Source organism: Coniophora puteana (genome assembly GCF_000271625.1).
Source record: "Coniophora puteana RWD-64-598 SS2 unplaced genomic scaffold CONPUscaffold_11, whole genome shotgun sequence".
NCBI lineage: Eukaryota > Fungi > Basidiomycota > Agaricomycetes > Boletales > Coniophoraceae > Coniophora > Coniophora puteana.
The window spans coordinates 1,392,864-1,407,686 of NW_006913063.1; the positions used below are offsets into that span (position 1 = coordinate 1,392,864).

The following is a 14,823-nucleotide window of genomic DNA, read 5'->3' on the forward strand; positions in this document are numbered from 1 at the left end:
GAGGCCGACGAATTGACGGTGAGCATGCACCAATGTGGCCGGAAAATGGTGCTGGAGGCCTGTGTAATTAGCCCGACACATCCCACTGAGGCCGACAAAATAATGGTGAGCACGCACCAATGTGGCCGGACAATGGTGCTGGGGGCCTGTGTAACCAGCCCGACACGTCCCACTGAGGCCGACGAAATGACGGTGAGCACGCATCAATGTGACCGGAGGCAGTGCTGGGGCCCTGTGTAACCAGCCCGACACACCCCACTAATGCCGGCAGAATAACAGCAGGCCAGCCGCCTCGACAGGCACCAGCTACAGTGGTGAAATCTCTGTGCTGGGGCAGCAGCGGCCGCATGCCGCTGGCCCGACATCTTCGGGCAAAATGACATGCCGCTGGCTCGAGGTCTTCGGGCTTAGGTACCTGCACTATGTGAGTGGAAACGCTGAGGAAAATGGTGATGATGACTCGGCATCTGAAATGAGTGGATTAGACATTGAGGACTTGCCGAGGATGGATGTTGAGATGGAGGAGCAGGAGAACAGGGAGGAGGACGAAGATTTTGACGAAAATATCATGGCAATGCTTAGACGAACCTCAGGACGGGGTGAAGTCTCACTTCCTGCAATGGCTAACATGCTATAACTTATTCTATAACTTAATGCTGTCGTGCTATGCATTAGAGCGTGTTAATTACTAAAGGACTAGTACTTCTAATGCTTTTTGGCGCGTTTTGATGGTCCTGCAAGCTGAGAGGGCGCTCCCGAGCGCTTGGGGCGGGTAGCAGGTACATGCATCGTCTCAATGAGAGGGTTATCAAATGTGATCTGGGGATACAAGTTCTGGGAGGTGGAGGCGTCTTGGGGAGCTGAATCAGATAGTCCAGGTTGCAGGAACGTCTGAGATCCCAAGGTGTGAGGGTCTTGAGTCCATGGTTCGTCTTTGAGCTGAAATTCACTACAATGCTGTGAGTAAGCGGCTGGTGGGGGAATGCTATCGAGTTCAGGCTCTTCTTGCTTGAGTCTCGGCTGCTTTCTTGGGGCTGATTTCTTCGTTTTCTTTTTCGCTTGGATTTCAGCTTGAACTGTAGCATCATACACCTGGATGACATTGTATAGCCCTTGTCCAAAAGTCGTCTCCCACTCTGTTGTCTCTCCAAGGAATGCAACGAGACTGGAGAGGCAAGAAAAGGTTATGGGGCTCGCCTTGACAATCCTATCAATCTCGTGCTTGTTGAGGAGGAAATTCGTAGGCATCATGCGAGTGAACAAGGTGGTGAGCCGAGCTTTGCTTCTCCAAGTCCGAATAAGCTCCCGAAGCGGCTCACGCTGCGAAGTTGGTCGATTGTCACGGGTAGCTTTCGACTGCTTCTTGGGTTTGGTGGGCTCTTCGTGGAGAAAAGCGCCCGGGAAAAACGACGATAGGCTGAAGCCATCATCGTGTTTGTCGCAGCAATGGGACACTGTGTACTTTAATGCTGCGATAATTTGAGACCAAGTCATAACTGCCAACGTGCACACTAACCTTGTTGGCTGTCATCTGCGTTTCTTTTCCGCAGGTACTCGCGTCGACATGTTGGTGAGCTCATGTACTCACAAACACTGATATCGGTTCGCTTCTCCTTGTTTGTTGGTGCAGCACTTTCCTCAACGCTCAACGCCCACGGTTCCACAAGAGCGAGACACACAGTCTCAACTGCAGGATTTCTGCCGCCCCGCCCGAACTCCTGTTGCATCTGCTCCAAAGTGGGTGATGCTCCGACGCATACTACACGTGCAATATCCGAGACATCAATGCCCTGAGCATAGACATTTAGTTCAAGTAGAAATAAGCGATTATTACCCACATTTGATGCAACAGTTGTTGAAACGAGCACACGGATCTCGTCAGAGGTCTTGAACTCACTAAAAACGCGGTTGATGTAGTCCTGTGACATGACAGAATGCAGGTGGGAGACAATCTTGCTGGATTTGATAGACTCGGGGAACCGCCAGCGAAGATATGCAGCTACACGAGCTGCTGATAGGCGGCTGTCAATAAACACGACTGTCTTTGGTGGTCGTTCAGGGTTCTCCTCAGGTGGGACCAGAAAGTCGAAGTTCTTGAGGTTTTTGATACCACCATACAAGCGGTGGACAGCATAGATGTGATTGGGGCGGTTTATGGACTCCATTAGCTGTACCGTGTCGCTCGGGTCAAGGTGGAGGTTGTCAAAGATGGTGTGGAGTATAGGAGGAGGGAGAGTTGCGGAGAGGAGCAGGATTGGGGTTCCCTCGCGGAGATGTGGCAAGACCTCACCTAGACGGGCATATGCAGGCCGAAAGGCATCTTTCTCACCTTTTTGACGGAATCCACTGAGGACAATGAAGTGTGCTTCATCCAGGAAGAGGAAGCCAATACTCTCGAGGAATTTTCGATTGGAAGCCATGGTCGCAGCAAGCCGAGGAACGTGCCCACTCGTGAGTCGAAAGAACTGCTCTGGGGCAATGAATATGTTCCTATAACACCCTCCCTCGATTTTCTGACGAGTTCGGGAGGACATGAGTGATAAAATGTTATGTATGTGAACAAGGAGACGCACCTTCCAGAGTTCTCTATCATTGGGAGTGTCTTCATTGATTTGAATCGAGGGAATGCCAGCCCGGTTGAAATCCTCGACCTGATGCAATGTAAGGTCAATAGAGCGCAGTAGAAAGGCACATACATGGTTCTTCTGTAGTAGCTTGAGTGGGGAGACCGTCAAAGCAATCTTTGACTGATTTCCAAGTATCAGAGGAAGAATCATGCACATCGTCTTGCCATAGCCAGTTCCGGCGCGAACGACGACATTCTCCCCTGCAAGAGTCTTCAGAGCAGACTTGAGCTGGAATTCACGTAGCTGGCCCTTGCCCTTGGTGTAGAAATCGAACCATGCAACCGCTTGGTGCACGAGCAGAGCCTCGGAAAGAGTGAGTTTCTCGACAAAATCGAATGATAAATAGTCGAATGATTCGCGGGCTGTTTCGCTCAGAGGGCCCTGGATAGTGTAAAGAACGTGCATGTATATTTTCGTGATTATCGGTTGAACGAGTGACGAGATATGGACGACACAGTGGGTATGAGCTACAATACAGCCAGACGCGTCGCATCGCGCGCGCGCGCGACCCTGAATCTGGGGCTGCCGTGGCTCGGCAGCTCATATTTTCAAACTCCGTGGGCACCGTGCCAAAGGCATGTCGAGGTGCACCAGTCTCGCTGACGCGAAAGCCTCCGGCTTGGTACCGTTTAGGGTACGCAGAAGCGTTGGCTGGTCACGAGTCTAGAAGCATGGATGTCTTCCTATAAGAGTCATATTTCTAAGAGTTGCATCAAGAATAAGATGAAACTGCACTCAAAGGTTGCTCTTCAGCTTCAACCGCGACGTCGGATTCACAGCGGTGTAGATTGGCTGGTAGTGTATAGGGGCTTAAGCTTACCGTCAAGGCGCGGGACAAGCGCGTCTCGTGTTGATTGAGGTGCACTACGTATTTGCATCGCGCCGGTCGTGTCTCAAGTTGAAGAGATCGTGGGTGATGCCGTCGTGGTCCTATAAATCCTTCCCATGACATGGCATACGGGACATTTAATCGCCGAAAGATATAGCCTATAATTAGGTTAACATTACTAGCACGCAAAATTTCCGTTCGGGGCAGTGCTTACTATCTTGGTAGGGTCTTGTCTTTTATTGATTTTAGTTATACTTTGTGCCGTGATTGGCATGTACTTATGCTAAGGTGTGTTACCAACCGTCAGCTTTCTGAACCGGATTCAAGCTAGATTCAAGCTAGGCTGAACCTAGCCGGCATCGAATCGTCCGACTATACAGGCTATCATTGCACTGCTGCGTCACAGCGTTTCTCACAGGATGAGTCACTTTGATGGTTGCCCCATCAAAATGTAAGTATTTTAGCGCTAGGCTGAGAAACAAGCTTAGGCTGCGGAGTTGGATGCAATAATACCTGTGCAACCTTTCGGATGACTGACTCTATCAGTCATTGTCGATTCCCGCCCTCATTTGTGTCACGAAGTCCTCTAATCCTACAGTGTTCCCGTCACCAACCCGTCACTTCCCATGAATTCCGAGTCTAGCATCAACACCTCAGGCCGGACTCAACGCATCAAGTCACGAGTTTTATCAGCGACCACTAGTCTCAGGAGTAGACGCAGTAGTAACTCATCAAATAAATCAGGTAATAGTAACGTCAGTTATCGTTCACCCATCTGCTGATGCTATTACGAAGCATTTACAATCGTACATCATGCCACTGACTCGGAAAAGGAGAGCAGCCAGGTGATGGACGAGAGCAAGGAAGATGCTATCAACCTTGATCTTTATGCTCCTGCTTCTAGTCTGCGAAGTTCCCAAGGGCGAGCGCAGTCACCTCGGAGCGATACCTTTCAACCGTTACCCGTCACAGAAAGCGGTGCCGAGGGGTCTCGACCACCTAGACTCGACCATCAGAAATACCCAGCCTCAGCTAGTCATGGCACACCATGTGACGGAATTGTTCAGGAAGCACTCCAGCTAAGATCACGCTATTTCAAAGGCCCAGCCATTCACAGCCCAAAAGATATGTCTTCATCCGCAGACCCTGATGACGGAAGTACTCGTTCGTTCAACGGTGTTCCTCGCCGTCGCTCGAGTAGCTTGGAAGCCTATCTCTCCAAAGACAGAAGGCCGTTCAGATACAATGACCAACCAGTCATACCTACTGGTTATCCGATTGCGCCAAATAACGACCTGTCGACCGTTAGGTTTGATGTGAGCACGCGCATTACTTCCCCCAGTGAACCTTCCCAGTTTATCCCTTCCATCGTGTTCAGATTCCTTATTCCAACCACCGCCGAGTGCACGGGCACGCAATGTCTTCATGGCATTCACCATCTGGATTTCATCCTCCCGGGTCGGATCCTGTGGTACCTTATGTTGCGTCGCACGTACTACCTCAACATCTTACATCACAATATCTCCCTACTTCCGTGATCACGGTGCCGCCATCCCCATTCTCACAGTCATCTAGCGCTAGCTATGACATGTATCTTCAACATGGAACTTCCGGTGACATCAATACTGCCAATCAAGTGCGCCATAGCTATTCAGGGCTGCTTCATTCGACGGGGCACAGCCATATTCCAGGGATTATACCCGACGACCCAATTGATCATCAAAACAATCACAGGCCAGTATTATCTTGTGGGATGCCTATGCTAGGCTTTCCTTCTATCTATCACTCATCAAAAGGATCGTGGACCGCTCATCGTAACTTTCAAAATGTCGAGATTAATATGTTGGAACCCATTTCTCCTAGTGAAGTTAGAAGATATCAACGGAAAATCAAGCCGTGTGTACTACTTGGTTACTACTGCATTCGCTCAGGAATCACACGAATTTCTCTAGGTCGAATAAAGCGTGGAAAGACGTATATATCCATCCATTCACACGAGCATACCGAGAGTAAGACACCTTCTACATCGGTAAAGCTGAGTTGCTAACTCCACTAATATTAATTTTACAGTGACCCTTTGACACATGAGGACCATGAACGTGCGGGGTGGTTTCAGAAAATACACCCAGAGGGAGCAGTATACTACTTACACAAAGAAAGGGTACGCGACTTCCCACCCTCCACGGGCTAGAATGAGCTCACTGTATTTCTATGTCAGAGGATTTTTACGGACGCGCCTCTAGCCAAGCTTGAATATCTCTGTGCTGCTGAGGAAGCCTTCCGAGTTATCGAGGGCATGATAGATCCAGCTATTCACGATTTAGCCATTGACACTGAGATGGTTCTGGAGCTGACTAAAGTAGGAGAAAAAGAAGACGATCACCTGTCTTTCTTTCACTGTGGCTATTACTTAGTGTCCCATGACACTAGATCCGTCTTCTGGCCGCAAGACTTCATGCCCATCAAGATAAGCGGCAACGTCAAGAATGTCGATCAGCTTAGTCATCTAGGTTGCCCATCATATTCATAGCGCAGGCGGATTCTGATTGCTTATGACTAAAGGTCATGCCATGGAGTCAGAGTACTGGTATGCACAAATGAGTCAGTCAGCTGTCTCTGTTTTATACATGATCTGATACCTTTTTGAACCCTAGAATCAGTGTTGAGTGATTGCTCACCAAACCTCAGGACTCATTGCGAGTTTTTTCCCAGCCACAGGCCAGTTCCGAGACGAATTACTGAGGAACTGGAAGAAGTGGTCTACTTTTCCATTGCAGGTATCAGATCTAAGTTATGTCTAATGAACTCTTTTTGAGTTTCGTTGTACAGAAACAGTTACTTCTGATGCTCCTTCCCTATCGCCCTTTAACTCGGAAGAACTTTCGAAAATCGCAGATTTTGCACATCATGCACATGGTAAGTCGATCGTGTATTATATAAAAGTTAAGCTGAAAGCGCCAAAGCAGTGGCAAATAAACCGCTTGATCACACGGCATGTACAATAGGTAAGTTACTCGGGATATATAAGGTGTTCCATGACTGAGCCTTTCAGCGCGATTCATGCGGATTTTTGGTAGGAATTCAACCTGAAAATCTCCCGTCTCCTTCCTCTGATAAAACGGTAGCCCGAAACAGATTTTATAACTTTCACGGCCAGATGTCTGCCCGATTGTATGCTGATCAGAATATACAAGGCAGCCTCGCTGCGCTACGGCACATGAGGATCTTGCCCTACCATGTTGCTCGATGGGAATCACCATCCCATTGTACTGGAAACGAAAACTCGAACACGAGTAGACACAGTGCCTGTGGATATCTGTCGTGCAGTCCAGAACCCTACATCGTATACAAATACCGAGCACTAACACGAGATATGCCACAGCCACAATGCCAAACATGTACAATGCCAAGCCGGGCATAATTTTGAATATACGAGTAATACGAAGAGCAGACAAGAAGAAAATCACTGCTCATACGAATTTTCTCGCCGGTGATGTTCAATGCTCCAGATGTACATTTGAAAGGCCTCCAAGTTATATGGGTCGACCAGCTTCTGAACTACATTCCGTGGAAGAAGTTTGTCTCTAAGTGCCGGGCCGAGTGGACAGGATACACGCTCCTTGTAAGCTGAAGTGACATACCTCATACACGAAACACTGATGCTTAATTATTTCTCACATCTGTAGTCTACTGTTATCTTGAACGCGAACATCGCTTTCCTGGCTTTGGCTAACGTCACCCCTCAGCCAGGGACAATTCAGTCATATCCTCAAACCGCTGCTCAAGCACTCAGCTACGCATCTACGGTGGCGAGCTTTGGATCGGTCGTGTTGGGCTTGGTTCTCCCTCGGCGAAATCATACGGGGTCTCGCAAAGCAGCTGATCATGACGTTGGTAGCTCTTGTTGTGAATTTGTGTCAGACTACTGACAATGTACAGAGTTATTTGCTCACCAAAGTCACGGGCCATGATCTCGGGCTTGAGGCATTGGCTATTGTACTAAGCCTACCTTATGGCCTGCTTTTATGGGGGTAAGGTGTAACTGCTCCGTTATATTCCGATTCAGATGACCTATCTTTGGCAGGATGGTATTTTTTATAGCGGCCTTTGCTGCGTTGACATATCAATCAACCGACATTTTGGTAAAATCAGTGGTCAGTGCTGTCGGAGGCATCACAGTGATACTGGTCTTGTCACCTGTGGTCATGTCTCGGAGACTGTATTACTGGATACCTCGTTTTGGAGACTCAAAGCCTAGTTCATTTGGGCGGGAGATTATGAAGGTACAATCGAGACTCGACAGCACCGCACTCTCGGATCCGGCGGCATACCTAAGGCGCGAGCGTGGAGCCATCAGCCCATATCCTAGGGCGAAGGAGCTAGTTCCTGTATCCTTACGGAGTCACAGAAGGCCCTCAACTTCGTTGCCGCCACCGCCACTGCAGGCCGATGCCGAACTACGAAAAGCCAAGAGATACATACCACCATCTATATCTGAACCATATGTACCGTCAGTGCCAAGTTCGCCTTCGTTGGAGGAGAGGCAGCCTCCGGAAGCGTCATGACGAAGTGGCTTTCCATTGAAAATGCATCGTCATCTCATTAAGTAGTACAACTGAACTGTACAGATCGATTTGATTATTCTTCATTACTCAAATAATTTTATGGAATCAAAGTCATGCCTGTGGAGGCTCAGCTGACCCTCGATACAGTGCTTCTTTAGCTTTAAAGGTTCTGAGGTCGATCCTCTTCTCAACTTCTCTCGAAACAAAGACAATAAACAGACGCAAACTCATAGTATCATATAGTGTGATTCGCAGATAAGACATGACATCTTTATTTGTCCATCAGAGCTGTAGTACCAGTAGCCTCCTGTAGCCTACCTGTCGCTCTTGATTATATCCCTTCGATCGTTCTTGATGCAACGAGTGCTTGAGCACCTCACATTGAGTGCCCGAACAATACATCAAATAGCCCTTTGGTATGTAAGGTATGATATATACCGTCTCACCATCATTTACCCGAATACTTAATAGAACTTGGGAGAGTCGGAGTAACCTGAGGTGTGTACGGGAGCAGGGCCACGGGTTGTTGGGCGATCCGCTGATAGCCAGAAAGTTCTGTCCGAAAACAATGTATCAGCCATCAGTACTTTGTCAGACAAAGGCGTATACTGCACCTGCAAATATGGACCGCTTCTCCCGTTTCTCTTTACGGTACAGGTATACCATTGCCACCAATGCTGCCAATAGAACACCCCCGATAACACTGCCGACAACAGCTCCTGCAAGCGCTCCCGATGACAAATGCTTTGACGAGTCGGACGACGAAGCTTTTGACGCACCCTAGTCAGGCTCAAGAATAGTAAAGAGCCAGCTCGGAACACGAGGGACGTACGCATGTATTCTAAATAGTCAAACCAGAACGTAGAGGGTCCTGCATCTGTGTGATTGATCACTAGCGTGTGCTGCCCATCCTCGAGGATATCCGACTGAAAGACAGGGAAGTGGTACGATTGCGAGGAGACATTGAGTGATGTGAAGCTCGCCGGCTGGCCGCCATCAATGGTGAACTCTGTGATAGGGAAGCCCCAGCCACCTGGAGCGCCTGTTGATGCATACACCCCAATCCAGGTCCCTTGTAAGGGGGAAGGTAGAAGTGAATACCAAAGGTAGGTGCAATGTAACGTTGATACTAAGCTCGGAGTCGAAACGTACCAGTGAACGTGAATGTTGCTGTGTCACCCTGGCTGTGCGACCCGCTAGTCGTGGTGTCGTACTCGGGGTAGATCCCTCCAGCTGTCCAGTTTCCCTGATACTGGATCGCATATGCGTGGTCGTCGACTACGACTAGAGATGACATGAGTATGGCTGGGCGGCGGCGAGGGTACAAGACGAAGCGGCAGACACAAGGACCATGACTTACATAAAGTTATAGGCGCCCATATCGCCTATACGTACCAAAAATGCAGCCGAATAGCTCCTTTATGTCATACTACGTTTCAAGTCCATCAAGGCGCTGTCGAACATCTGAGCTCTTATTGGGCTGTCAATCGCCACTACCTCCCAACTTACTAGTGCTCCCTTACGCGTTGCTAACAGAGCTTCTGGATGGTGATTGTGCCTCGACTAGACCTGCCCGGAGGATGACCGAAAGCACTTGGACTTATTTGGCCTACTGCTTCGCAAGAACATGTTGAGAACAAAATGTTGAGACTCATCTAGGGGTACGGATGAAAAGAGGCAAGTGTGAGCATAGTTTTACCGGAGCACAGAAAACCTTAGGTGCTTGTGTCGCAAGTGAAGCGGCTGATCGGGCAGCCACCGGGACGGCCCTAAGGCCTCAGACCGCCGCTTTCGACGCGGACATGTACCAAGGCAACAATGCAAATATCTCATATTGGATACGAAGGAACTGTGCGGAAAATTTGTTTCAAAGGTCCGGTGGGACACGGATGGATGCGCCATCTAAGTGTTGTGTAGGATTAGTATCCTTCTCACCTGAGCACTGAAGGTAAAAACGCGAAACGGCCAGCACCGTAAAGCTCAGCTGCATTTGCTGTGTTCACGTTCGTTTCATAGATCATGCATTATCGGTATCGACGATAGACCGGAGATTATGATACTGTAGATGCAATTGACGATGGGGAATCCAAGAAATAGATGCAGAAGACACGGGAATGCAGCGCTCGTGCTCATGTTGGGAGCTAGTGATCATCACTGGCCAGCAGTCGATGAATCATGGCGCTCTGCGTAGGGCCCCGAGAGCCTAGGAGATGCGTGGGTAGGAGATAAGTATCGCCATTTACCAGAAATCACAAGCGGAGGCGTCGACGGAGCAAATTATATAGACAGCGGAGACGAAGAGGGAGAGGATATCGCTGAGAAAGAAGACTCCGGGCTGGATAGCCAAGCGCTGTCGCTTACAGAAATGTCGGCACCATTGCCTGAAGTTTCAACGAGTTTCGAGTCCCCCGAGCTAAATAGTGGGGAGGACCTCAGAAGTGGAGAGTCCAGACGACTGGGAGTCACTGCAGTCCCTTTAGCTCAGGCGTCATCTTTCGATCGACGGAGCCTTCGATAAGGAGAGCTAATAATGTCCTCAGTCGTAAATGAGCCTTCCGGTGGCGATTCGTAGCCTACAGGCCAGACCGCAGGGGAAGCAGCGCTGGCGGGAAGCGACGGAGAGCCCGTAGACGTGCTGGATCCGGAGCTAGAAGATCTAGAGAGAGACCTTGTATGATGCCTTCGATACGGAGAGTTGACGATGTCCTCGATGGTGAAAGAGCCCTCGGGCGGATTGGAGCGGCCCGTGGGCCATGGTTCCGGGGAGATAGGACTAGCGGAAGAAGTGGAGAGTCGAGACCGGGGTCTAGGTGTAGCATGCGATTCACCAACGTAGGATACTTCTCTGGACGTGGACGGAAGCTCCGGAGTATACAAGAGCCTCGGCGTGACAGCGAGATTTGCCTGAGAGTGTTTCTCAGCCTGATGGATGGTGCAGACCTCAGCGGCGGAAGATAGATGAGGAGACCGAATGTAGACGTACCTCAGCTTCCGACAGCGTCCATATACTCCTGAACTTCCTCAAGATAAGGGTAGAGCGATGAACCAAGAAAGCTTCCCAAGTTGAACGAGCAGAAAGACAAACGCCAGACACAAGTGCGAGAAAGATAGCCACCCCAGTACCGAAGGATAATAGGAAGAGTGCTACAGTGCTAGCCAAGGCTTTAACGAAGGAAGCATATAAGAACGCAACACGAGTAACGCAACGAACAGGGATGGCGAGAAGAGAGGAAAAGACAGCCATGGACGCAGAGGTGACGCGAAGGAGGGAGTGAAGTACAGCCATGGGTGATGCAGATGTAGAGATTCGTGTATAGGTGTGGGTGTGGGCGTGGATGCAGGACTGGAGAGGACGGCGGTAGTTGTGAAGGTTGGGATGAAAGAGGAATGAGAGAAAGAGCTTGCTCGAGGGCGGTTTTTATGCAGTCCTGGCAGGCTGGGGGCTTGCATGTGTCGAATTGGCCCAGGAGGCTGACATGGTCGACCGAGCTCTGTGGTTGGTTTCGAATTCTGTACTGGCTATTCATGTCCCATCTCTGCACTGATGGAGGATGAAGCATAATAAGGAGAAAACTGAGGGTGAAACTCGGCGTGTTGATGATGGCACCAAAGAGGGAAAGGTAGACGCAGTAGGTGTTCGTTTGCTACCGCGAGTGCTTGTCTCTATTTGCAACAGTCTCTGTTTACACCAGTGCCCCACTAAGATTTGAATCAACGAAAGTTAATACGAACTTTTGCCGCATTCGTGGAGAAGATGATGAACGTCAGAAGGATACACTGTAAGGTGTCCCAGCTGCTCAGAGTGTCATGCGAGAGCCTTTACTTATCAGCGTCAGCGAGAATGAAGTATGATGTAAGTAGTGCGACTGACCGAGGTAGCCAATACAAACGCGAGGTGGAACATGTCCTGCCCGATTTCAACCTCGAGCCTATATCCCTATAGTCAACGACTCGGTGAGCCGCTCCCTGCATGAGTAGAAGAGAAGCTGGGACAGTGGACCGTCGGGAGTTGGAGACCGTCGGGACCTGCCGCAGTTGGCCGCAGCAGCGGGAGTAAATTCCGACTCCCATCACCACTGCAATCAGTCGATCGACAGGTGTACATTGACACAGGTGCACACACTGCAATGTACACAGTCCTTCTAGGGGTGAAAGTGGTATGTCAGCACTTTTCACGTTTCGCGGAGACTGAACCCCGAGGGCACTTTCTATATAGACTTCTGAACCTCCAGATTGAACTATGTCATTGGAACATTCCGAACCCGTTTCCCATAGTAACCCACAACCTCGACTACCATGGAATCGCTGCTTCCAACCCAACTTCCGACCAAACTCCAGGATGTTGACCCCAACGTTCTAGGACTCGCCGTCGTCTCGCTATCGGCCTGTGCATTGGCATGGAAGAGCTACTCATCTCGCACCTCGCGGCCTATGCCCCCGAGCCCGCCGACGAATCATTGGTTCTACGGCCACAAGGTTACACGAAACTTGTTAGTTGCATCACCTTCAGAATACGTCCAGCTGACCCACCCCATACATTAGACCTTTCCTTCAAATCGAGGAGTGGATCAAGGAGTACGGTCCCATCATTACACTCAGAGATGGAACAGAGAAGTACGTTGTCATAGGCGGACAGCAGGTACGATACTTTGGCCATAGCGAGCGAAGGCATACGCTCAACCATTGGTGCAGGCCCTCTTCGACATCATGGAGAGACAGGGCGGTCTACTAGCTGACAGACCCCACCGCATATCCATCACCGAGTTGCTCACTGGGGGCGTTAGCATCGGATTCGCTAATGGTTCTCGACTTCGTCTCATGCGACGGTGAGTATCCACCAGTCTTCTAAGAATCTGGCTTAACCCACCCCCAATTCACCAGCGCAATGCACACACACCTCCAGCCAAAAGCCGTCGGCACCTACGCCCCTCTGCAAATGGAACACGTCCGCGGGACTATCATTGGCCTGCTCGACGAGCCGATGAAATACCAGAGTCACGCGCGGGCGTACGCTGCGTCCGTCGTGCTCAAGGTCGCGTACGGCAAGAACACGCCTACCTCCGCGTCTGACCCCGAGGTGCAAGAGATCGAGCGCAACATGACCATGACGCGTAAGGCGCTCCGCCCCGGCGCGTACCTCGTCGACTACGCGCCGCTTAGCTGGCTCAAGTATATACCCTGGTACGGATCGGAGCTCAAAAGGACGCACGAGAGCAACGCAAAGGTGTTTGTGGAACATCTGGAGAACGTGCGGAACAAACTTGTGCGTGTGGACGTGTGATAGTCAGACTCTGCCGAGACTTTCGCTCATGCTCAGTCTGGTTTTACAGAACGATGGCGATGCTGGCCCATCATTTAGCAAACACCTATTCGAGAATGAGAGCAGTTATGGAATGACGCGCAAGGAGATGGCCTTCCTCGCTGGCTCGTTCTTCTCCGCTGGCTCTGAAACTGTAGGCACCCACTCGTTATCTGCAAATATTTTCTCGCTCACCAAGGCTTTGTGCAGAGCGCGATTGGAGCGTGCCAGATCATGATGTCGGCCGCACTCCACCCCGAAATCCAGGCCCGCATACAGGCAGAAATTGATGCCGTTGTCGGGCACGACAGAGGTTCGTGCGCGGCACGAATGTGTGCTACGCCAATGCAGCTGACTTGACATCTCTCACCAGCGCCGACATTCGATGACGAGAACTCGCTCCCTCTCATCAGGGCATTCGTGCAAGAAGTACATCGGTGGCGGCCAATTGCTGCTATGGGTGGGTTCTGCTGTCCACATCGTGTAACGCAATATTCAATGACACTTGTCTGCCTTAGGTCTCTCTCACTATACCACTGACGACGTTCTCTGGGTAAGCCTTCTCTTCCATCTTGCCCGATATCCTATCCTGACCGTGCCTACTACAGAATGGCTACTGTATTCCCAAGGGAACGGCTGTCTGGGGGAACCAATGGACGGCATCCCGAGACCCCGACTTCTGGACCGACGCCAACAAGTTCGACATCAACCGGTGGCTCACCGAAGACGGCGCCTTCCGCGCGGACCTCAACGACATGCGGCACCTCGCCTTCGGCTTCGGACGGCGGTTCGTCCCTTGCATTTCCCCCCATGTCCTAACCTTCCTGACCACACGATTTCCCGTATTCGTATTAATACGCAACAGCATCTGCCCAGGCCAACACCTCGCCCAGCGCTCGCTCCTCATCAACGCCATCGTCATCCTCTGGGCCTTCCGCATTTCGCTCGATCCAACCAAGTACTCCAAGGACGCGCTCCGCCTCCTGGCGGAGAGCCCCGAGATCGACTCGTTCGCGTACATGCGCGGCGTACCGACCAACAAGCCCGCGTTCAGCTACGTGTTCGAGCCGCGCATCGAGCCGGACCGGTTGCGGGAGATGATGAAGGACTACCCGTATGCGTGAGCTATGGGCAGTCTTATGTTTTTTTTCGAGATGGACTAGTATATAGTGATGGACGATATGTAATAAGTTTGGGCCTAGCTCTGTCCATATAAATTATCTGACTCGAAGGCTCTCAGCTCCATCGTCGCCGTCACTGCAGGTGTATGCCAAGAAGCTACGGAGAGCCAGGAAATTCATGCCCCCAACTACCCCTGAATCATTTGCATCGCCCGACCTCAGTGCAAAGTTCGCTTTCATTGAAGGAGAGATGGTCTTCGGATGACTGATGAAAGATACGAATACGAACACGAAATGTCTTTCCATGGACAATACATTATCATCTCAATAGTACATCCGAACTATGCAGATCGATTCGATCATTTTTCATCACTCAAACAAT

At 50.4% G+C, this 14,823-nt stretch overlaps 5 protein-coding genes across 5 annotated transcripts; 2 read left to right on the forward strand and 3 right to left on the reverse strand.

Moving 5' to 3' along the window:
* Positions 1-705: 705 nt before the first annotated feature.
* On the reverse strand, positions 706-3,032 carry CONPUDRAFT_157084 (P-loop containing nucleoside triphosphate hydrolase protein; the record flags this gene model as incomplete). The annotated part of the gene is made up of 5 exons (XM_007774021.1): positions 706-1,469; positions 1,517-1,790; positions 1,839-2,513; positions 2,574-2,651; positions 2,697-3,032. 5 exons carry the CDS (start codon positions 3,030-3,032, stop codon positions 706-708), a joined length of 2,127 nt encoding a protein of 708 aa, XP_007772211.1.
* Positions 3,033-4,304: 1,272 nt separating this feature from the next.
* On the forward strand, positions 4,305-8,021 carry CONPUDRAFT_75670 (uncharacterized protein; the record flags this gene model as incomplete). Its single annotated transcript, XM_007773710.1, has 12 exons — positions 4,305-4,772; positions 4,835-5,092; positions 5,253-5,352; positions 5,409-5,430; positions 5,527-5,617; positions 5,675-5,966; positions 6,019-6,057; positions 6,286-6,372; positions 6,966-7,078; positions 7,143-7,346; positions 7,396-7,487; positions 7,541-8,021. 12 exons carry the CDS (start codon positions 4,305-4,307, stop codon positions 8,019-8,021), a joined length of 2,247 nt encoding a protein of 748 aa, XP_007771900.1.
* A 448-nt stretch (positions 8,022-8,469) lies between these two features.
* CONPUDRAFT_157086 (uncharacterized protein) lies at positions 8,470-9,318 on the reverse strand (the record flags this gene model as incomplete). Its single annotated transcript, XM_007774022.1, has 4 exons — positions 8,470-8,576; positions 8,636-8,788; positions 8,854-9,093; positions 9,174-9,318. The coding sequence occupies 4 exons, from the start codon at positions 9,316-9,318 to the stop codon at positions 8,470-8,472; spliced, it is 645 nt and encodes a 214-aa protein (XP_007772212.1).
* Positions 9,319-10,502: 1,184 nt separating this feature from the next.
* Positions 10,503-11,307, reverse strand: CONPUDRAFT_167902 (uncharacterized protein; the record flags this gene model as incomplete). The annotated part of the gene is made up of 2 exons (XM_007774023.1): positions 10,503-10,943; positions 11,005-11,307. The coding sequence occupies 2 exons, from the start codon at positions 11,305-11,307 to the stop codon at positions 10,503-10,505; spliced, it is 744 nt and encodes a 247-aa protein (XP_007772213.1).
* A 962-nt stretch (positions 11,308-12,269) lies between these two features.
* On the forward strand, positions 12,270-14,627 carry CONPUDRAFT_128902 (cytochrome P450). Its single transcript, XM_007774024.1, has 10 exons — positions 12,270-12,511; positions 12,564-12,660; positions 12,714-12,847; positions 12,903-13,284; positions 13,352-13,474; positions 13,531-13,633; positions 13,694-13,780; positions 13,839-13,873; positions 13,929-14,107; positions 14,186-14,627. Exons 1-10 carry the CDS (start codon positions 12,318-12,320, stop codon positions 14,442-14,444), a joined length of 1,593 nt encoding a protein of 530 aa, XP_007772214.1. The 5' UTR covers positions 12,270-12,317; the 3' UTR covers positions 14,445-14,627.
* The last annotated feature ends 196 nt before the right edge of the window (positions 14,628-14,823 follow it).

Bases quoted from the DNA above. Each gene is read 5' to 3' on its own strand.
- CONPUDRAFT_128902 (XM_007774024.1), top strand. From the start codon at position 12,318: ATGGAATCGCTGCTTCCAACCCAACTTCCGACCAAACTCCAGGATGTT. The intron at 12,848-12,902 runs GTGAGTATCCAC...CCAATTCACCAG, and splicing joins CGACTTCGTCTCATGCGACG to CGCAATGCACACACACCTCC. The intron at 14,108-14,185 runs GTTCGTCCCTTG...AATACGCAACAG, and splicing joins GCCTTCGGCTTCGGACGGCG to CATCTGCCCAGGCCAACACC.